This window comes from Mesoplodon mirus, assembly GCF_964341445.2.
Source record: "Mesoplodon mirus genome assembly, chromosome: 12".
Classification (NCBI taxonomy): domain Eukaryota; kingdom Metazoa; phylum Chordata; class Mammalia; order Artiodactyla; family Ziphiidae; genus Mesoplodon; species Mesoplodon mirus.
In genome coordinates this window covers 68,130,963-68,153,733 of record NC_138988.1, presented here as the reverse complement: position 1 = coordinate 68,153,733, position 22,771 = coordinate 68,130,963, and the positions used below count along the sequence as shown (strand labels likewise).

Sequence of the window (22,771 nt, the reverse complement as noted above, 5' to 3'; positions counted from 1 at the left end):
GGTATGTCCCCAGGCTGGTCAAGAGGGTGGGTCTGGCTGAAGTGGCAGATGAGCAGGGGCTGCTTTTCTCCCTCACTGCTTCTGTGGCTTTGGGCAATACCTCCTAGATTGAAAGGATGATCTTCTCAGACAGAGAGAACTTTGGTCTTAAGTACCCCTGCCACACCCTCTACATCTAAGCCTTGGGTCAGTTCTACAATCTCAAGGAGCTCCCAGTTCCTTGAGCTTATCTTAACTGCATGGGTCTCATGCTTTATCAGCTATCCCAAAGCAGCAGGGACTTCCAACAAATGAAAAGTTATGCAGTTAGAAACATACCAGGCTAACAAGTTATATCTGGGCTTCTCTGAGATGAACCATTACAGAAGGCAAGCATTAACCAGGAAGCAGTAGAAGAAGCGCTCCGACTTCCAGCTGGTGTCAGTCTAATACACTGAAGCTTTGAAACATCCCAGGTCTTTCTGAACTATAAGTGAGGAGCCCTAGTAGGCCCTGCACTTCGAGCAGCAAAACAGAGACATAGGATTTGTGAGACCCTCACACGGACACTCACATTTCCGTACTTGATTGATAGCTGCCAGGGCAAGAGGCATCTGAGGTTTTGTCAGTAGCTTAAGGCCACCAGTTAAAGATAATGGCTTCAGGGCTTCCCTGGTGGTGCAGTGGTTAAGAATTTGCCTGCCAATGCAGGGGACACGGGGTTCGAGCCCTGGTCCAGGAAGATCCCGCATGCCATGGAGCAACTAAGCCCATGCGCCACAACTCCTGAGCCTGTGCTCTAGAGCCCCTGAGCCACAATTACTGAAGCCCGCAAGCCACAATTACTGAAGCCTGTGCGCCTAGAGCCCATGCTCCGCAACAAGAGAAGCCACTGCAATAAGAAGCCTGTGCACCACAAGAAAGAGTAGCCCCAGCTCGCCACAACTAGACAAAGCCCACGCGTAGCAACGAAGACCCAACACGGCCAAAAATAATAAATAAATAAAATAAATTTATTTTTTAAAAAAAGATAATGGCTTCAGCTGCACTTGGATTTGTAGCCCAGTTGTTTTTTTTTTTTTTTTTTACTCACCAGAACAAAATTTTCCCATTCTGTTAAGTGAAAGATACTAGTTACATATCCACTCTAATTTTGTGAGTGACCAGATCATTAAGATGGGCTACATCTCGTATTTTTAAAATTAATTTATTTATTTATTTTTGGCCACGCTGCACGGCATACAGGATGTGGGATCTCAGTTCCCCGACCAGGGATTGAACCTGTGCCCCCTACAGTGGAAGTGTGCAGTCCTAACCACTGGACCGCCAGGGAATTCCCTGTATCTTGTATTCTTGTGTAGCTGGTCAGAGACTCTCCTTAAAATATAAGCATCAACATCTAAATGACACAAAGATTAGACGTCTGTGCTTCCAGATGCAGTGAAGGGATTACTCTGCCAGGTATTTTTTTTCCTTAAACTCAACTTTTTTGGGGTGAAAATCACACATCCTGCTTTCTGTTAAACTGATTCTAATTTAAGTTCCTGGAGAGCATGCATTTCAGCTTAATCAGCACCAAAGAATGTGCCCACAGATACTAAATGAACAATACTACTAGGGTCACATAACTAACTGAACTCTTTAGCTCAAATTTGAATCCTAAGTCAACCCTACTTACTGTGAATTAGATCTAATTGAGACCAGATTTGAAACCCTTCATCTAGGGACTTCCCTGGTGGTCCAGTTGCTAAGACTCTGTGCTTCTAATTCAGGGGGTGCAGGTTCGATCCCTGGTCGGGGAACTAAGACCCCACCTGCCTCGTAGTGCGGCCAAAAAAAAGAAAGAAACCCTTCATCTGCTACAGAACTATAAGCTCCCTAAGAGAAGTTCCTGGCAGAGGAGTAAATGCTGACTGAAAGAATGAAGGAGGGTGGGGGACTTCCCTGGTGAAGCAGTGGTTAAGACTCCACGCTCCCAATGCAGGTGGCCTGGGTTCGACCCCTGGTCAGGGAAGTAGGTCCCTCATGCATGCTGCAACTAAGAGTTCACCTGCCACAATTAAGGCGCCCACAAGCCGCAACTAAGGAGCCCGCGTGCCGCAACTAAGACTCAGCACAACCAAATTAAAAAAAAAAAAAAGAAAAAGAACGAAGGAGGGAAGGAACTGAGTCCCACCACCCCAGCTCTTCCTCCAGCCCTAGCTAGGATGCCCACTTTTTCCTCACTTGGATTACCATCTTGCCTCATCTCCGACATCCACGTAGTTTTCTCCCAGACCCAGGTCAAGAACAAGCGTTCCCTGGCCAACACTGCACCAGACCATCAGACTCCAGCCTACTCCCTCTGTACTCAGCAGTGAAGCTACACCAGGAGGCTCGTCTGTAGTGTTCCACGAGGGCACGGATGCATCTCTCTGTCATCGGATCCTCTGAGTCCAGTGCCCAGAACATGGCAGGCACTCACTGGGTATTGCTTTAGCAAAGGAAGGGAGGCCTCTTACCACCAACGCCACTACGCTGTGTAGAGCTCAGCAGTTTCCATCATGCTCTCAGATATACGTACAGTTATATTATCTCCCTTGCTCTATGCACTACTTCATCGACTCTCACACAGGAGGAGCTGAGAAGACAACTCATTTCTAGTCTAAAGCTGTCATTTTGCAGATGAAGAAACAGGCCAGAGCTGCCAGAGGAGTCTGAAAGGATCACAGAGCTACCTGGTGGCAGAGCCGGGTCTCCCACCTGAGCCGCTAGTGTTCTTCCCACCATACTCCTTTGTCTCTTGCCCAGTAATAGTGTTCTTTCAGTTCCCAGGAGGGCAGAAATTGACTAGCACGTCTAACAGACTTGTATATCCAGCGCTTATTTAACATCTTCACGTCCAAAAACATCTCAAACTTGACATATTCAAAAGTGAATTCCTTATCTCCCCTTCCTACAATGTATCCTTCTTCCAGGCTCCCCCATTTCAGTAAATGGGAACTCCATCCTTAAACTGCTCAGGCCAAAAATGAGGGAGCTATCCTCAACTTCTCTATTTCTTTTATATGCCACTTCCAATCCATCAGCAAATCCCGTTGGGTCCTCTTTCAAAACGTATCCAGAATCCAACCACTTCTCACTCTCGCACTGTTTTACTTTGGGTACAAACTACCAACATGTCTTGCCTGGACTATTGCAATAGTTTCCTAATCAGTTTCCTTCCTTCCACTCTTGCCACCTACAACTCATTCTCCACATAGCAGCCACAATGATCCTTTATGTCAGATCATGTCACTTGGGTGCCTAGGACCCTCCAATGGCTCCCATCTCACCCACAATTCACAAAAAATCCAGGGACCTATAAGGCCTAATATGATCTACCACCAATCCACTCCCACCTCCACATCTCTTGCTATGTTTCTCCTCTCCACACTACTGCAGCCATACTGACTGGTGTCCTCATGTTTCTTAAATATACGAGGCATATTCCTGCCTCAGGGTTTTTGCACTTGCTGTTCCCTCTGACTGGAATATAATTCCCTCAGATAAATGCTTGGCTCACCTCTTAACTTCCTTCGGGTCTTTGCTCAAATGTTGCCTTTTCAATAAGAACTTCCTTGACCATCCTACTTAAAATTTAATATCCTGGCTCCTGGTACTCTTTATCTTCCTTCTCTGTTTAATTTTCCCAATATATATTTTACTTGTTTATGGTATGTTTCTGCCTCATCCCAACAGGTGAGCTCCTCAAGTCCTGGAACTTTGTTTTATTCACTGCTCTATCCCCAGGTATGAGAAAAGTACCTGGCCTCCAGAAGATATTCACCAAACATTAGTGGAATGAATGAATGAGTGAATGAATGAATGAACCTCCATACTTTTAGAATCTCCCAGTAATCTGAAGGGTTTAGGCCAGAAGGGGAAGACCCTAGTTGAGCTCTGATCTCTCCCTCACTTCCCCCACTGTCTCTCCCTCTTCTCAGGCCCAGTCCAGCCCATTAACATAAGAAACCACACCTGGGCTGGGAAGCAGGGCAGGACCAAGGCCACAGGTGCTTGTTGCCAGGATGATACATTTCTGCAGTGTGCTAATTTTTGAATTTAGCATCATGATATCTCACAAACAGAAGAGGTCAAAAATATGTTGGGACTAAATATACTACTTAACCAAGATAATAGTACTGACTCAGTAACAGCAGCTCGTTTGTTTTGAGATATTTTGCAAGGAACAGTGCTAAATTTACACTTGTTCACCTAGCTGTCCTCTTCTTTTTTCTCCAATTTTTTATTATGGATTTCAAACATACATAAAGGTAGAAGGAACAGTATAATGAACTCCACGAACCCATTACCCAACTTCAACAATTACCAACATTTTGCCAACTTGATTTCTTCTCTTCTCTGATTGTTTCTGCAACCTCCGCTAAATATTTCATCTAACTGTTTTCTTGAGAACTGTTCTACATATGACAGACCCTGGCCTTGTTACCACGGTATACCAGCCACTATGTCAACCAATCTCTCTAGTCTAACCAGAAACACAGTAAAAAGAAGCACTTACACCCATTCCCCCACCCAAGCTATGACTAAAAAAGGAAGTGTCTAAATTCCAGAATGTTTAAATCAAGGGACTTGCCCATTATCACGTTTGGAGGGTTTTGGGGAGAAGGGTTGTTGTAGCTACAAAGTAGATGTAGACACTAGCTGTTTTCACTTGTTTGTACCTGATGCAGAATTTCTGAATGAGTTCATTCAATCCAGGAAGTATTCACTGACTACCTGCTAAATATGTGGGACAGGATTAAGATAACAGAAGATAAAGAAAACCCAGCCTCTGTTCTCAAGGAAATCACAGTGGGGGTGGAGGGTGGGTGTTGGGTGAGAAGAGTACCCAAATAACTAAGATCCAAGGCAGAATATGTTCTGTAGCCTAAGAGAGATTAAACAAATCTAAGGCGAAAGCTCCTTTTAAAAAAATCAACCCACAAAATTTGCAGACCCCAAGATTTATGCCTTCCTTAACTCTAAATCTGCCCTCTGCTGAATTTACTGCTATGCAGCCAATATGTATATTATTGGGAATTTGGGAATTCCCAATAATTCCCAAATTTGGGAATTTGGTGACCCACAGAATAGACTTTTGGAAGTGGATCTTTAATGTCACATTTTGCTACTCACCATCCATTCCTTTGGTGGGAGGGGTCTGGAAAGTCCTCCCAGGGCTTGGAAAACAATGGGGCTCACTCGTGTTGACACTCAAAGCATTCTACCCTGAGGGCATATACAGCAAGCGGCTTCATAAACAGCATACAAGAGTGGAAGTGTGTCAAGAAGACATGGCTACATTTATTCAGAAGGATTTCCAAGATCTCTCTTCTTGCTACCTAAAGGACTGTGATCTTGGTGATCTATTTTATCAGACGCTCCCAGAGAAAAGTGTAGTTCTCTGGACAAACCAGGGAAGTGTGGTTGGCCATGCCGTGTGTGAAGGAGAGAGTGGCAGGGAGAGTAGAAGAAGGGGCAGGGCTGGGATGGGAGAAAGGTTTACACCATAATCAGTGCTACCAAGATTGGTGAGGTGAGGATGCAGGTGAGGGTGAGGTGAGGTGAGGTGAGGAAGAAAAATAAGAGTAGGGCAGGAAAAAGGCACTGTGAGAAGGGATAGGGCACAGGAAGGGGGATAAGGTAAAAGATGATTCTGGTTTGAAAAGATCACTGATGAAAATGAGAAAGATGCCATAAGATCACGGAATCTAAGAGGCAGGATCTCACAAGATATTGAAAAGGGTATGAAGAGGAGGGATCTTAGCATGAGAGGGTGTATAGATTTTGAAGGATGGGTTCACATTGGGATGGAAGGGGCTCATTTCACTGAAGCTGAGTGAAGCACTCACTAGATGAAGGGCTAATTTAGATGAAGGTTTTGAGTAACAGGGTGTGGCTGAGGATGGTAGAAGGGAAGCAGCTGGAACACTCATAAGAGATTTCCAACCTCTTATGTATATGAATTCCTGGGGGTAAAGGATTTAACAGGATGAGAGAATTTGGGATAGAGGATTTAACAGGATGAGAGGATTTGGGATAGAGTGCCACTGGGGTGGGAGACACCTTAGGGTAAGTGGGAGCTCCAAGGACTCATAGGGTGAGAGGATATTTGGACAAAGGGTAAAGAGAGGTATTAAGGTGCAGGGGTCTCAGGACACGTGGGGTCAAAAGTCATGAACAATGGGTTGAGGAAGTCACCAAGCCATGGGGTAAAGGTTAAGAGAAACCTTAGAAGTGATGGGGAAAGTGTTGGTGTCGGGCTTAGAAATTATTAGAAAATAAGGAACAAGGGGCTGAGAGTGACCTGGAAAACTAGGTAGGTTTAGGGGCAAGATAAGCAATGGATCAAATGAGTTTTGAAGACTGTGAGTTCAAATCCCAGCTCTGCTACTCATCTGGGTGAGTTTCAGGTTCTTCATTTGTTTAAAACCAAACCAAAACAAACAAAATATGGGAAATAGTGGTAGATATATTGGGGTTGTGAGGGGAAACAGTTTACACATACAAAGCTTGGCGCACAGTAGGTGCTCAGCAGTAAGTGCCAGTCATTATTAAGGAGATAGCAGGGTAAAAACCAGAGAAGTGAGGAGGCCACAGCAGAGATAAGAGGACAGTGATTCCAAGAGCTCGGAGGGTACCAAGATAATGCAAAGTGTGGCCCCTGTGTTCATTATCTGTTGACTCCCTAGCACCCAGGACAGAGTAAGACCCATAAGAACTTCTTGGCTTATACTTAAGGGCTCCCATGGGCTAGGCCTGGTACCAAATGCTTTGAATGCATTATCTCAAGCACTACTATTATCCTACCCTAGTAGAAGTGAAGACTGAGGCTAAATGGTGTGCCTAAGGTGCCATACTTTACAGGCCAGAGTCAAACTAGAACCCAGATCTCTTATCACATCAATACCCCAAGCTGAAGCACTCTTATCCTGCTTTGCCAACATGTTAACTGATGAGGCCTGATCAAGGGAAATGAGTACGGACTATTAAGAGTGTAGGGGGGTCGCAGGAGTGAGGGAATAAGGTTCAAGAAGCAAGTGGACCCTGAGCTGAGATTACAACAGTAAACTTCTAGTTAGGAGTACAGAGTACAAAAATGATTGCAAACAAATATTATCTTGACTGAGAATTGCAGAACGTCACAGCTGGAAGGAAACTCTGAGATCATTTAACCCAAACTTATCATAATACAGATGAGAAACTGAGGTCCAGAGCGAGGAAAGGACTTCTTCCAGGTTCCCAAAGCACAACGGTGGCAGAGCTAGGACTTGAATCTGGGACCACACACTCAATCCAGATTCTCTGATGACTCCAACTATATCTACTTCATATTCATCTCTATATCTTCCTGAGCACCAGCTCGGTGCTAGGGCACTTGTAAGTCATGTGCTGATTAACACTGGGGGGGTTGGAGTGCAGAGAGGGATGTCCGTGGAGGTGATTTTAGGATGAAGGGGCCACATGGAATGAGGATCATGAAGTTACAGGGCAAAAAAGGGATTATCAGATACTGAGGGTTATGTAGAAGATAACTGGGTGGGAAACTATTTTAGTAGGTATGGCTTAGGAGTTACCAGGAGGAAAGGTTTGGGGGGAGTCACCAAGTTTGTGGAGGAACACAGGGTAGAAGTGGAGGGGGTTACCAGACCAGTGGAGTCACTGACGTTTTGGGGGATGTAGGGATCTCGGGTCGTGAGTCACTGGTTTAGAGCTGAGGGTGGTGGGTCCCTGGGCAGTGCTGGGGAAATTCCTGGGTTGGCAGAGTCAATGAATAAGAAGTGAGGATTACCTGGTGAGGTCTTAGGGTCAGTGGGTGCGGTGTGGGGGTCACAGAGGTGGAGGCGGGCGCAGTCACGGGGTGGGGTTTGGAAGTCATGGGGGAGGAGTGGCAGGACGGAATGGAGGGGCAGGGATGGGGGCCGGAACCCGGGGTGGGGGAGGGTCAGGCCGCCGTCCAGCCTCCCGGCCACCGGGCTAGGGCCGGAGGAGGGTGGGCACGCCGGGCTCGGGACCTTGCCGGGGCCCTGCGCCCGCCCGGCCTCCCACCTGGGCACGGTGGACCCACTCCCCGCAGCCACCAACCTGACAGCCCCCGAGGGCGACTCCGCCGACAGACCGCCATGCAACGGGCCCCGCCACCAGCGCCGGCCCCGCAACCCGCCTGCGCCATAGCCCGCCCGCCCGCGCGCAGCTTGCCTCGCGCCATATCCAGGTTCCAGGGCCGCCGCACTCTCCTCTCCTCTCGGCGCGCCTCTACCGGGCCCCGGAACCTGTATATAAAATACAGGGCACGCTCCACCCCGCACCCCCAGCCGCTGCGGCCGCCGTCCTACTTATCCCGGTTCCCGGGCCGCTAGAGCCCGGGCAGCCAGGCTCTGAACGGTGCCGGTGAGAGCCCCGCCCCGCCCCCCGACCGGGGTGACGCGCCGCCCGCGAGGCCGAGCGCCCGGGGAGGGCGTGATGACGTCACGACGCCCCGGTCAGGGACTGGGCGCGGCTCGCGAGCCGGGTCATCTCTATAGCAATGAGGAGCTTCCACCTGTCCTGCCGAGGGACTCGGTCCACCTGAGGTGGGAGGCGGGAGGAGCCCGAGACCCCGAGTCTCGTCGGCCGCCTGCGGGTGAGAAGGTGCGCTTTTGGAGGCGGGGAGGACCGGAGGGGCAGATGGTGAGGGAGGCCGTTCTCGCGGCTGCCACTCTCCGCACCGGGGCCACGGACCCTCTCCTCGCGGCTCAGAGCCCCCAGGCGTCCTCCTGCGCCTTACGGTCCCGAGGCGCTTTACTGTGCGCAGTCCGCTGGCACTGCCTACGATCTATGAGCCACCCCCTGAAGGAAGCAATTGCGGGTATTACTAGCTCCTTATTGAAAAAGAGGACGTCGAGGAGCCGTGAGGGACTGGCCTCTTTAGGGAGGGCGCCCTGAGGGTGCTCTTCGGTTCTCTCATTCCCCCGCCAGCCCAACCCGCAGCCTCAAAACCAGCTGCTCCCCCTTGTAGGCTCCTTTCGGGGTGAACAAAGCCAAGCCCTTTTACTGTTTCCCCCTCTCACTAGGGAGGGGCTGTGCTTGGGGAATTTTCAGATACCTAGGGGAAAAGTAAAAGAGAGTGAGCTTTTGGTAAAAAAAATTAAAAATAGAGACGTTAGATGAGGAACTGGTAAACGTTGCCTCTTAGGAGAGGAATTGGGGTGACTGGAGGAATGAGGTGAGAAACTTTTCTCCCTCTCTGTGCTTTTAGACTTTAAGTCCTTTCTTTTGTCTCCTCTCTCCCCGCCCCCCAAATTTAACTAAAAAAAATTTTTAAAGGAAGTATGCGAATAAACTGGAAACATTTACAGAGTACTGTGTTTGGGGCCCATGGTAGCTAGAGGTGCCATTGGTGGTTCCTTTCCTCCCTTGTCTAAAGAGCTTAACCACAAAGCCTCCATTTCAATTTTAGACATTCTCTGTTCCGCGTCTTACTGCTTTTGGCACAATTCCAGAGGTGGGACTGGGGCTCCAATTCTCATCAGGTTCTCAGTTTAGGCGGGCAGTAAGTGACAATTGATGGCCCATTCTTTTTCTCTTTTTTTTTGGCCGCGCTGCAGGGCATGGGGGATCCTAGTTCCCTGACCAGGGATAAATCTGCGCCCCCTGCAGTGGAAGTGCAGCGTCTTAGGCACTTGACCGCCAGGGAAGTTCCGATGGCCCATTCTTATGGTTATATATATTATAATTAATCTTTCTACATCTCCAGGTATAGAAATAAACAGCCTGACCTTTAAGGTGCCCTCTTTCTGGTCCTTTTTGGTGGAAGTTTGACAAGTTATTTTACCTAGATACAAAGAGAGAACAAAGTAGCTTGTAGCATAAACTTCTGGTTAGACATAGAGCAGGGACTAGAACTCAGGTTGTCCTAGTTTGTCCCCCCCGCACCACCTTTTTCCATAATAAAAAATACATCTGTCCTTTCTTACATTCCTTGAAGATCCTAATTTGACTGTCTAATCACCTCTCCCTTTACACAACAAAAACTCTGGGAAACTAGTGTCTGAATTTGAAGTATTAAGATTCTGATGATGGGTAATTTCAGGTACTCAGGAGAACTGGGGAGGAAGATACTTTGGAGTGGAGGATTGAAGATCATTTCTAGTAACTTCTGTTCTGCCTTTGAACCCCATCCCCACAATATACCGTATAGGCTGGTGGTCTTCAGACATTTTAAAAAATGGACTCCATATAAGAATTTTAAAGAACTATGTCCCCCCTTGTTCATTTCTAAGTTGATACCTAAATTTTCCATCATAAATTTAAATACTTGTAGAGGATATAATTTCTGACTTACTGCAAATGTTGACGTTTTAAACTAAAACCATTACATGATTCTTTGCACAGGCTCCGGACGCGCAGGCTCAGCGGCCATGGCTCACAGGCCCAGCCGCTCCGCGGCATGTGGGATCCTCCCGGACCGGGGCACAAACCCGTGTCCCCTGCATCAGCAGGCGGACTCCCAACCACTTCCCTGTGCCACCAGGGAAGCCCCATCATTCTTAATTGTATCTAGTGGACTCCAAATACCCTAAATATTTGATGTCTGCCAACATCCATTTAAAAATATATGAACAAGAAATTTTATATGGTTCCCTTTCTTATTGAATTCCTAATTCCATTCATGCCTCTATAGAACTTTATCCTAATTAGTATATTTGTATGCTTTAAAGTCTTTTACTGATCACTATCACCTTCTTTGCGACAAAATTGAGTATATATTTAAGCTTATTGCTTGTGACCATAGCTTTGTTGAAAAATTTCTTATGAATCAAATTGTCATTACGGTTATTACTAGTACACGATTTATTAAGCAACATCACTATATTACACATTTTTATAACTTGTGAAACCTAAAAAGTACAATTTTATTGAAAATGCATCTCAGTGAGAAATATGGTTTTTCTCCTCAATTAGTTCAGGTATTCAAGACTAATATTACCTAATGGTGGAAGGAGATAAGGTGCCACACCAATTCTCTACCTGTTTTTTATTTTTATAGACATAAGCGTTGAGAAACGTTCACATAGTAATTGGGAAAGGAAGAAATTTGTTAAAACGATATCCCTCAAGTCTTTGAACTACTTCTAAATTACATGCCAACAATCACAAAGTGTCCTATTACCAAATACTGTTATCAAGTACTATCAAAAGTCCTCCTTGGGCTTCCCTGGTGGCGCAGTGGTTGAGAGTCCGCCTGCCGATGCAGGGGACATGGGTTCGTGCCCCAGTCCAGGAAGATCCCACATACCGCAGAGCAGCTAGGCCCGTGAGCCATGGCCGCTGAGCCTGCGCGTCCGGAGCCTGTGCTCCACAACGGGAGAGGCCACAACAGTGAGAGGCCCGCGTACCGCAAAAAAAAAAAAAAAAAAAAAGTCCTCCTTTACTTTATTAAAAGCAAAGAATTGGAAACCACTGATCTTGCAAAAGGATTTGTTAGTCATTTGAGTATGTTTCAGTCTTATGAAAATAATTATTAATTATCTGTCACCTTTTCACTCAGAGGCACCTAGTTAATCAGATAACTGATTTTCGTACTTCTTTGCCAACACAATTTTTTTGATAAAATTCTTTCATCATTACATGTTTTCAGTATCTTTCTGTTAAAATATTGACATGCAGATTCACTTCCATATGGAAAATACCTGCCATTTGTGGAATTAGCAAAGCCAGTCTTCATTTCACATCAGACTTACTTTCTGTCAGGAAAAGTCTGACTTTATTCTTCAATTTAAATAAGTACATTAAGGGACTTCCCTGATGGTGCAGTGGTTAAGAATCCACCTGCCAGTGCAGGGGACACAGGTTCAAGTCCTGGTCCGGGAAGATCCCACATGCCACAGAGCAAAGCCTGCACGCCACAACTACTGAGCCTGCGCCCCTAGAGCCTGTGCTTGACAACAAGAGAAACCACCGCAATGAGAAGCCCGTGCACCGCAATGAAGAGTAGCCCCCACTCGCCGCAGCTAGAGAAAGCCCACGTGCAGCAACGAAGACCCAACACAGCCAAAAATAAATAAATAAAATTAATTTATTAAAATAATAAACTAGAGAAAGCCCACGTGCAGCAACGAAGACCCAACACAGCCAAAAATAAATAAATAAAATTAATTTATTAAAATAATAAACTATATTAATATTTACTTTTAAAGAATATTATAAAAATCACTGGGAAATAAATTATTTACTAGCTTATAAAATAGATTACTAAAGTCAGTCATGATTAAAATTATATAGATCTAATAATATAAAAATTGTAAAAACAAGATGGTACTATTTCTCATTGTATAATTTGGAATAATGCCATATAATGTATAGCTGAATACATTAGTTAATTTATTAAGTGAAAAGTAGGGTAGAAGGCATGTTAGTCCCTTGGCAATACCGGTTTCTGCTTGTGTTGAACTCATGTTTGGCTTTTGGGAACAACTAAATAACAGTCGTGTAACAAAAAAAGAGAAAGAACTCCAATAATTTTCTTAGACTTCATGATTAAACTTTTTCTTATGTATTTAATAAAAAAGAAAGTTTTTGTTAGGAAATAATTGTTTGAGCAGCTAACAATTTCATTTTTTGCTAGCAAGAGGTAGAAAATAGGAAACATTTTATAAGATGAAACAAGAAGATTGATTGTAATGGGAATATTTTGTTATGAAGGGAAAAAATGACCCCTTCCTTCTACTCCCCAGGTTTTTACACCCTAGGCCATGCATCAAGATTCAATGCAGGTGAGGGATATGCCTTTCTTTTGTAAAGTAGGACAAGGATTATGGTGATAGAGGAGGTAGAATGGAGAGTGCATGAATATGCTGGCTGGCTCTCAAACAGATGAGTTTTAGGGAAGAATTCTTATGGAAGTTGAGGATCTGGAAATGTATTCCCTTAAAACTCTCCTCAGGGCTTCCCTGGTGGCGCAGTGGTTAAGAATCCGCCTGCCAATGCAGGGGACACGGGTTCAAGCCCTGGTCTGGGAAAATCCCACATGCTGCGGAGCAGCTAAGCCCCTGTGCCACAACTATTGAGCCTGCGCTCTAGAGCCCGTGAGCCACAACTACTGAGCCCATGTGCCACAACTACTGAAGCCTGCACGCCTAGAGCCCGTGCTCCACAAGAGAAGCCACCGCAATGAGAAGCCCACGCACTGCACGAAGAGTAGCCCCCGCTCGCCGCAACTAGAGAAAGCCTGTGCGCAGCAATGAAGACCCAATGCAGCCAAAAATAAATAAATAAAATAAATAAATTTTTTTAAAAACGTAAAAAAAAAAAAAACTCTCCTCAGATTGATTTCCTTGCCCAGGTACCCCCCTTGGAAAGTCTTCATGTACCTCACTTTAAAGACTGCTTGATATAGACAGACCCATACTCCACTGGCCCTGACTCTACATTATTCTGGGACATGATTGCAAGTCCTAGAAAGAAGGAGGAAGACTTGGTGTTTTTGGAATAGAAGAGGGTTAGGAGAGAAGTCAGAGGAGATGGCCCCAAGTTGGTATAGTCACTCACCATGGTCCTGGATGTGGTCCTCAGCTTTGCAGTTCTAGAAATGTGATTTTTGTCAGTCCACACAAAGGTGTTCATATTTTATCACACTGAATCAAACTCACAGGAAGTTAATGTATGAAATAGAATGCCAGTGAATTAATTTACACTCATAATCACCAAGTTGACTGGATTCCCTCTCCTGCTGGGAAATCTAGGTAGAAAGGTCAGTTGTAATCAGTCTTACATGAGGAGTGCAGATCTTGAGCATGGCTATCGTTATCAAGTTGTGATGGCCTGATGTGCGATGCCTGGCACGTAACAGGAGCTCAGCAATTGTGGAATAGAATGCACCTGTCTCCTTTATAGATGCTGATGGGGAAGTTCAGGATTCTGGTAGGCCAACCCAACATATTTTTTGATCAGGTAGATTTTTCCTTGTTCCACTTAAATGGCTATATCATGTAGCTACTAAATCCAATAAAATGTCACGTCAGGGAATTATGTAATTACAACAATTAAGTTTTATCTATCATCTCTGAGCCCAGAAATGGATACTGTTCATTTATAAGGGGTTAGAGGTTGCTTTCCCGAGACCTGTATAGTAATGGTGGTAGTGGCTGAATGATCTCTATTTCAGAATTCTGTTTGGTGGCCAAGAATGTACTGCATAAAAAGAACAACGTTGGTGAATCTCAGTGCTGGTACTTTGCTAGAGATGGGACATCTTTACTAGGGAAGTATCTTAACCACCTGTGGCCTGGCTAGATTTTGGGGACTGTACTATGATAAGCAACAATACCCCAAATTTCCCCCACTCGGGATAACTCTTGATACTGCTTTTTAAAATAGACAAGCCGGGCTTCCCTGGTGGCGCAGTGGTTGAGAGTCCGCCTGCCGATGCAGGGGACACGGGTTCGTGCCCCGATCCCGGAAGATCCCACATGCCGCGGAGCGGCTGGGCCCGCGAGCCATGGCCGCGGAGCCTGTGTGTCCGGAGCCTGTGCTCCGCAACGGGAGAGGCCACAGCAGTGAGAGGCCCGCGTACAGCAAAAAAAAAAAAAAAAAAAAATAGACAAGCCTTTTCAAATTCTAAAATCATTAGGAATAAGATGGATAAATGAAAAATTGGGGTAGGTCCTATCTGGAAGCAAAGACACTTTGTCTCCTCAGAGCTTTTTTCCAGCTCTAGGGTAAACCATTGAGAGAGGAAAAGATGCCAGGCTGAGAAGTTTCATTTAGTATTTTAATAATAATAATAAAAAAAGACAATACAAAATCCAAACATTTCTTTTTACAAGTTCAGATACATTTTTCCCCCAAGTGCAAAATACTCTATGAACTGCATCATTTATTGTTGTGTAGGAGATGCTTACTATATCGGCAGCAGTGGAAGGTAGATATAAATATAATATTTTGAGATTTCTTTTGCATTAAAAAAAAAAGGGCCTCCCACATGGTAATGGTTATTCTCCGAAACTTAAGTTCAACTCACACAGAAGACTAAAGTTTTTGGTTTGTCCAAACTGTTACAATCTGTGTTGTCTGGATAAGCTGATAAGAGAACTGGGGGCTCTATTCCCTCTTATCGTATATTTTTGTAGAGGGTTCCTAGTCCAAGTAATGGCCCAAGGACAGAGTGTGCTACCTTTGAGACAAGTCAAATTTAAAGGTATTCTTGTGTTGTTGGCTTCCACTTTTCTCTTACAGTGCTTAAGAGAGAAGCCAAGCAGGTTAACATTTTCTGCTTGTGGTCAGTTATACTTTGTCTCCCTTCCTCTAGTTTGAGCCTGTTATATTGAGGTTAAGCAGCAAATACAGAAGTCTGAACGCTCTATAATATTTTCTGACATTTGAGATATGACCCCCTAATCTCCAGAGTCACCTCAAACATGCATATGGAGAAAACTTCTTGGATATGAAAACTTTCATTAGGGCTAAAGACCAGGACTGTACTACTGAACTTTCAGCATTAAATCTGAGCCTCCACCACCTCAAATTAATCCAATCCTGGCAGAGTCAGAGCAGTCACTGCTCCATGTCAACCTCTGGGAATTTGTAGGCCTGGGGCAGGGCAGTTCAAGTCCAGGCTCTGGTCAGTTTTCTCCTGACTTTGTTCTCTAAGGTTTAGGGAATGGGCCTGGCCCAATAATACAGAAAGACAGAGGCAGAGAATAAAAAGAGATTGCCACGTTGCTGAAGACATAAGTGCCTTTCTGATATGCATCACTTGGCGCTTGCAGCCCTTGCAGGAATGGCTTCCCATTCCCAGACTCAGATCAGGGCAGGTTTTGTACTAAGAAAAATGAGGCCTTGCAGTACTGCGGCCCTACGAATACCTCATCCTGAAGAGAGGCCTCTTGGCTAGTTCATGAAGGGTTCCCATTTATACCATCTTCCCACTTCCCTACAGTGGTAAAAACCTCTTTTTCTGTCTGGCCTGTAAAGGCCTAGAGAGTCCCTGAATGTTGACTCCTCAATCCACTAACCCTTAGTTTGATGCCCCTGGGCCAGCTTCCTCTGTAGGTTTAGGAGCAGCTTTGCCTGGATTCTTAACTCCCAACTTGGACGACCTAAATTAAACTTGGTGGACATTAGCAGGTCTTCACCTGATCTCCAAGATCTGTCTTGACATTAGTTAAGAAGCTTGGTGGTCTCTACTTTCCATACTGTGGAAATAATTTGCAAGCCCCGGAAACCATGGAATAAATGGTTAGAGGAAGTGTGTTTATGTGTGTGTATGAGGGTGACAGGAAAGGAATGGAGAGCAAGAAGTCAGACCCTGAAGGCATGAATTGGGAAGCACTCTGACTGTTTGGCTTTCTGAGAGAGATGCAAAATGGTAGGGAGAGAGGAATCAGAAAGTTATCCTAGCTTCTGGTGGAGAATGAGGATGGTCAAAGTTGATTAAAGCTGTTTTCATGGCATCTCCTGGGAAGTGTGGATACTTCTATTAAATGACCATTTCCCTGCTTGGAAGCAGCCGTTTTGTATCTCTACAGCAGAGCCTTCTTTGACCCAGAGACAAAGGCAGCCAGACACTCTATCCCCAAGGGCATGGTGTTGGCTAATGGATGTCAGGGGATCTAGTTGTGACATTGGTTACCTACTGCCTAAGGCTGTTTCAGTTGGTGAATGCTCCTGATTGGGGGGGCGGGGTCTGGCTCCTTTATTTAGTGTTGAGCCTCCTTGGGGAGCAATAGCCTGAGACAGTCATTAGAAGTGAGCCCTAGGAGTCAACCGTTAGCCTTTGATTGAATAGGGCTACAGCTTTGGGGGAACTAGAAGGAGCAAATGGAAAATAATTTTATAGGCAGCAGTGGATTGAAGGTGGAGTATGTGCAGGATCTGGACTTGGGCATGGACTTGATTCTTCTTCCTTTTGAAAAGCAGTAGTTGAGGAAGCTAGGCTTGAAGTCAGCTCCAAGAGGAAATGGCAAACAGGGGTAGGCAGAATGGCCAACGTCAGGCAAACAACTCCATGCCTGAATAACTGTCCTATTCTTGGCTCCCACAGCCTTGTCTCTGGCCTCAGGGCCCTGAGTCGGCCTATCCCCAGGGGGTTTGTCCTGGTCTTCTTCCATGTGCACATCAGGGGAAAGCTGGATGAAAGCAGGGAAACGATGGAGGTTTTCCCTACTTGGGGTGGAGAATCACTAGCCAATTCCATTGGCCTCTACAGTCTTGAGGTCCATGCTGAATTCATGGAGGCACAGGGATGGTGGGATTGGTTTAGCAAACACAGGTCCCTCTTCTTCCCACTCCATCAAGTCCCCAGAATTACATATCCTACATATCAGGTGCCTCTGCTGGGGGAGTAGAGACAGATCAGATGCTCCAGCACTCAAGGCTCATGAGATTCAAAACCTTTTTTCTTCCACTCCAAACATACACTCTTCTCTCTTAGGCAGCTATAAATAGGGTTGTTCTAATAGAGGAAAAAGAAACAAAAACAAAAAACAAAACCAGAAAACAAAAACCCCTCCCTCTAGTCAACATAGAAAGACTCAAAATGATTGCACTTATTAGCTGTGGACAGGGTGGCAGAAGGCTCGCCAAGTGCACACATTCCTCTTGCTGCCCACGGCCTGGGGCCAGAGGTAGGTGGCTCTGGGCTGGCTGCAGAGCGGGGTCCTCTTTGGTGGGGCCCACAAGCCATCTGGGACTACAAGGGAAAGACAACTCTGGGGGCAAGGCCCAAGCTGGCTTTTGGTCAGCAGCCATGCTTCTTTAAGGACAATACTTAGCAAGGGGAATAGGGCTCCCCCAGGGAGCACTCGGGTGGGAGTGAGGGAATGGCTGGGCCAGGGAAGACAAGTAAGAAAAGGGATTAGTGTTTGAGGCTGGCTTCCAATTGTTCTGTAGTCTAGTCCTTTAGAGGACACATTTTCTTTTTTTTTTCGTTTTCTTTTTTTGCCGATGCTTTAAAACCTGGTTTCTGTCCTGCAGAGATAAAGTCTTTCTCTTGGGGAGCAGCAGCGGCCTATTCAACATGGGAGTTCCTGCTGCTCTTCCTCATGCAGCTGGTGTCCACTAGCCAGTGGTGTGGGCCTTTTGTAAGCCCTCATGAACTGGACCCCAGGCAGATGTGAGCGAAGAAGGAGAGGAGCTGTGTAGACAGGAAAGCTGGCTGTGTGGGCATTCCAGGGCTCAAACCACGTGTCCCAGAGGACGAGTGCTGGCATTAAGCCTGTAAGTCAAAGGCTTCTTTGGCAGAACCCTGGGCTGTTAGAATATTCCTGGGGGGCACAGCCAGGGGACATTTTGGCTCCTGTCTAGCAAGGCACAACCTATAACGGCAGAAGCCCCTCTTCCCCCTCCCCCACTAGACCCACTTCCTTCGTGGGCCTCTAGCACCCTTCCAAGCTGATAGGGTCAGGGATGTGAGCTGGTAAAATGGTCAGTGTGGCTGGGGAGGGGAGCAGGATACTGTACCTTCACCCCTCGGGAGAATAGAGCCAGCACTGAATGGCTTTTCCAGGGAGCATATAGGAAATGAGTAAAGAGAAAGAGCGAGGCAGAAAGAGACAAGGAAAGGAAGCTAGAGGAACGGAAAGGGAGAGTGCTTGGTCTATATGGAGATTTTTTTTTCTCCAAAAAGAGAGATCGGAGAGAGTTCCTCATCCGAGGGTGGGGGCTGCCGGCTCTGAGGGCTAAAGAGTCTGGGGGCTTCAAAACCTGGGTCTTGGGCCTAGCGGCACTATTTATAGGGCCTCAGGAAGCTGGAAACTTTGGAGCGGAGCAGCTTGATGAAGGATTTGGGCAGCATCTCCTTGTGCTTCTCTGTGTACTTGAAGTAGTTCTGGGGGTGGGCCAGCACCTCGAAGAAGGCCTTAATGAGCTTCTTGTCCTGCAGAGGATGGCAGGTAGCAATGTCAGCATCAGTGTCAGTGGTGGGAGAGAGGACCACCAGCCTCCACTCAGCAGCAGCCCCTCTTGATGTCTCATAGGCATATCCAGAAGTGAACTCTGGATTCCCATCCCACCATCTGTTGCTCCTCTGGAATTCTACAACTCAGTCAGTGGCAGCTCCATCCTTCCATTGCTCAGTCCCAGCCCTTGGAGCCATCCTTGACCCCTCTCTCTAGCTCACAACCACAGCAAATCCTGTTGATTCTGCCTTTAAAATATATCCAGGGTCAGACCACTTCTCACTGTCTCCAGAGCTACCACCCTGTCCAAGCCAGCATCATCTCTCACTTGACAATGGCCTCCTAACTGGTCTCCATGCTTCTTCCTACCCTTGTCCTTCTACAGACTGTTCTCCCCCACAGCAGCCAGAATGACTTTTTTTGGTTTTTCATTAGATCACGTCCTTCTTTCCTAAACACTTCTCTGGTTTCTTTTTTTTTTTTTTTAATTTATCTTTTATATCTTTACTGGAGTATAATTGCTTTACAATGTTGTGTTGGTTTCTGCTGTACAACAAAATGAATCAGCTACATGTGTACATATATCCCCATATCCCCCCCTCTTGAGTCTGGTTTCTTTTATCACTCAGTAAAGCTGAATCCCTTTCATGGCCCAGAGGCTGAATGCGATCTGTGCCCTGCTGTCTCTCCTCTCTCCCCCTCTTGACTCTTCCTTACTCTGCTGAGCTACACTGGCCTCAAGGTTCTTGAACATGCCACGTGGCTCCCATGTTCCTGCGCTTGGAATGCTCCTCTCCTGATCTTCTAATGGACAGCCTTTTACCGCATTCAGGTCTCTACTCCTCAGAGGCCTTCCCGGATCACCCTGTCTGAAACAGCAACATGATGTGTGGAGAGCCTACTGGGTGCCAAGCACTGTGCATTAGGATTAGGACTCAGCTCTTCTGGCTTCTAGGCTAGTGTTCTTTCCATTGCATCAGCAGATTTTTAAAACAAGGGGTGGAGCTTCCAGCCTCTCATCTCCACTTTAATCAAAATGGTGCCTCTACTTTATGCATTGGAGTTCCACAGCATATTTGATATAAGGATTCAGATGCTCTAAAAATTTTTGAAAAGCATTGCTGACATTATACTCTTCGCAGTCTGCAAGTTCTAGATTTTTGTCAGTGTCTCATTTTGATAATAATACAAAAATTATTTATCATAAAGATAACATGTTTTTGCATTGATAATTTATGAAGGATAATACTGTGACTAGGACTATAGTTTCTTTAGTAAGATTTTCTCAAACTGGGATCCACAGACCTAGGTATCCAGACCATCCTTCAATGTTGGAAACATTCCTTTTCCTTTAAAAGAGGTCTATACCGAATTAACTCTGAGAAACACTGTACTAGATCTGCTGTTTTTCTGTGGGAACTGAGGAGGGAGTACGGGAAGGCAGGGACTTATGCAAAAGCATCTTTCAAAACCACATTTTCCGTATATTTCTTGGTGGAAGAGGTCAAGGACATTTCATCTCCTCATCCTCCCTTCCTCTTCACCCAGAGTGTAAGACAGTGTGAGTGACACTGCAGTCAGATGGGCTTGGGCTCAAATCCCAGCTTTACCATTGGGCAAGTGCTCTAACTCTCTGTGCCTCCGTTTTCTCATCGGTAAAGTGGGAATGATGAAAGTACCTACTTCATAGAGCTATTGTGTAAATCAAATGAGAATATTCAAGTAAGCACTTAGCATATTGCCTGCACCTTGCTGCGTGCTCATTAAACACTGGCCATCATTATTGTTCATATTCACTCACCTTTAAAATCTCCTGGTGGTTTTCAGATGCATAGAGCCGGCCGTCTCGCACAATGTCTTCTACCAGCTGTTCATAGTCCTCTGCAAAGTCAGCGAAGGAGAGGGGGGCTCAGGGGTGGGAACTTCTCCTGCTTCCTTGCTCCCTTCAAGACCCATGAGCCTCCCCTTTCTCACCCACTTCCCTGGCTCTTCTGCTCTTGCTCACCATCATATGTAACATAGGGAATCTGGAAGCCACGGGCACTGTTGGCCTCACTTGTCTTGAAGTTGATCCAGAGCTTCCTGGAGCGGGCTGTGAAGGCGATGGGGCGCTCGTAGGTCTGGCAGGTCTCATAGGTGGTAATGGAGGATGGGGAGGCTGGGAAGGCAAGCAGCGGGTCAGGAGAGAGCAGGGCAAGCTCTCCAAGTCCTCCTAGAGTGAGGAATCATGCTGACAGAGGCCCTCCCTCATGTATGTAGCTCTCCTACCCTCCAGCATACACATATTCCCTCTCAATGCCCTGGACTTGTTCCACAATTCCTCTTTGACATCCAGGCAGTCACACAGTGTAAGAAATTTGACATTTAAGTGAATGGAACAGTAAAAATACTAGAACAGGAAAGTGACACATGTAAGACTATTGGAATTCTACTCCCAAAGCTGGCTTTCTTAACTCTGCTCTCCACCGAACACGTAGCATTCATTGCTGTTTTCCTTTGCTCCGAGGCCTCCCTCATCATTGCCCCAATTCTTCCAGCACCAATTTTTCTTTCTCTCTCTCCCTCCCAACCAGATTTGGATTGCCCTTCCCTGGCCCAACTCTGCAGCCACCCACAGTTCTTTCTCATGACGAGGACGTCCCCACACTCGTCCTCAGATGGCAGGAAGATCTCGGGTACCACGATAAGAATCTTGCGCTTGGGTGGGGGGTTGATGTTCCAGACGCACTCCACGCCAGCTGGGTAGTTGCCTGGGTAGTTGGGAGACTCGATATAGCCAGTGAACTCACCCAGCTCCCCACCACACTGGCGATCTGTAGGCCAAGCCCCGGTGGACAAAGCAAGAAAGAGAAGGGAAGTCAGTGGGGAAATAGGTTGGGGAAATTGAAGAGTTCTGAAGTGGAAATCAGATACATCTAGGCAGCCTCCTTCTTAGTCATCCTCTCTTCTCCAAGTTCTGGGTCTCCCTTCCTTCCTGCCCTTTTAGTACCTCCTAATCTCACTTTACCTGTCCCTCCCTCCCCTCCAGGGAGAGGGTGCTACAGGGCCCAGCCCAGCAACCAGTCTTGAGGTTGAGTGGGCTGGGGAGAGATGGAGGGTGGGACTTTCCTGCCCATCCACTGCCCAGCCCTCCTCCCTGTTGGCTTACTCCCTGCCCACCTCCGGCTTCCCCCCACGCCCACTGCTCCCAGGCCTCTCCACCCCGTTTTCCACAGCCTGGCCTGACACATACTCTTGCACTGGGCCACACTGGTGGAGCCATCAAAGTCAGTGCTTGTGTTTCCTGGACAGCGGGTGCAGAAGTTCTGACGGAAGTCGGGCTGGTAGGAGCCCGTGGCACAGCGGATACAGCGATGGATACTGGTGTTGTAGTAGTGCCCAGGGGAGCACTGGACTGCAGGCAAGGGGGAAGGGTAGGAGTTAAGATGGCAGGCAAGCGGGAGTTCTGGGGCAGGGCACATTCATCACAGAGAATGAATGAAGACGCCGGAGTTCCTTCTGGAGTCCCAACCTTCCCTAGTCAGGCCAGAATTTAAGCTCAGGGGAAAACGAACTTGACCGAGTGGTTGGCTACAGCGCCAATCCTGTTCTTTCAGGCACTGAGCACAGTCGCAAACCTGTACAGAAACTCATTTGTAGTACAGAGGGCAAGGTGACACCAGCTTTCCAAAGCAGAGGGGTAAGTAGAACTGTTACTTATTCCCCACTTCCCACGCTTGGGACTGGTGGAGGGTCAGGACGGGTCCTATGAGTGGGATGCGGGGGTTGGTCATGCAGCTGGGCCTTCCCTGGTTTGGGGAAGATGGTAGGGCAACATACTTGGGTCTACTCTGGGGACTTGGAGAGTTTTTTGGAAGTAGCTGGGGTTGGGGTCCTGTACCGGGGGGGAG

At 46.6% G+C, this 22,771-nt stretch overlaps 2 protein-coding genes and 1 long non-coding RNA gene across 13 annotated transcripts in view; 1 reads left to right on the top strand and 2 right to left on the bottom strand.

The window, feature by feature from the left end:
• Positions 1-8,402, bottom strand: part of ZNF76 (zinc finger protein 76) — a 32,313-nt gene extending 23,911 nt beyond the window's left edge. For 5 of the 6 annotated variants that reach the window (XR_014295442.1, XM_082637607.1, XM_082637610.1 and 2 more), the window contains exon 1: positions 8,089-8,217. The gene's annotated coding sequence lies outside the window, so the exon portion shown is untranslated. Of the gene's footprint in view, positions 1-8,088 lie in introns of all 6 variants that reach the window. The other variant, XM_082637608.1, reaches the window with a different exon arrangement.
• Positions 8,403-8,493: 91 nt separating this feature from the next.
• LOC309813048 lies at positions 8,494-22,560 on the top strand. The gene is made up of 3 exons (XR_014295443.1): positions 8,494-8,634; positions 21,455-21,556; positions 22,478-22,560. It is a non-coding gene; the product is annotated as an uncharacterized lncRNA (long non-coding RNA).
• The window catches only part of SCUBE3 (signal peptide, CUB domain and EGF like domain containing 3), a 37,386-nt gene continuing 29,502 nt past the window's right edge, over positions 14,888-22,771 (bottom strand). For 5 of the 6 annotated variants that reach the window (XM_082637601.1, XM_082637606.1, XM_082637603.1 and 2 more), the window contains 5 exons: positions 22,114-22,275; positions 21,497-21,694; positions 20,887-21,039; positions 20,683-20,762; positions 14,888-18,859 (listed from right to left, as the gene is read on the bottom strand). In XM_082637601.1, the coding sequence (XP_082493727.1) occupies positions 18,710-18,859; positions 20,683-20,762; positions 20,887-21,039; positions 21,497-21,694; positions 22,114-22,275 (743 nt within the window). In that variant the 3' untranslated portion in view covers positions 14,888-18,709. The remainder of the gene's footprint in view (positions 18,860-20,682; positions 20,763-20,886; positions 21,040-21,496; positions 21,695-22,113; positions 22,276-22,771) is intronic. The other variant, XM_082637605.1, reaches the window with a different exon arrangement.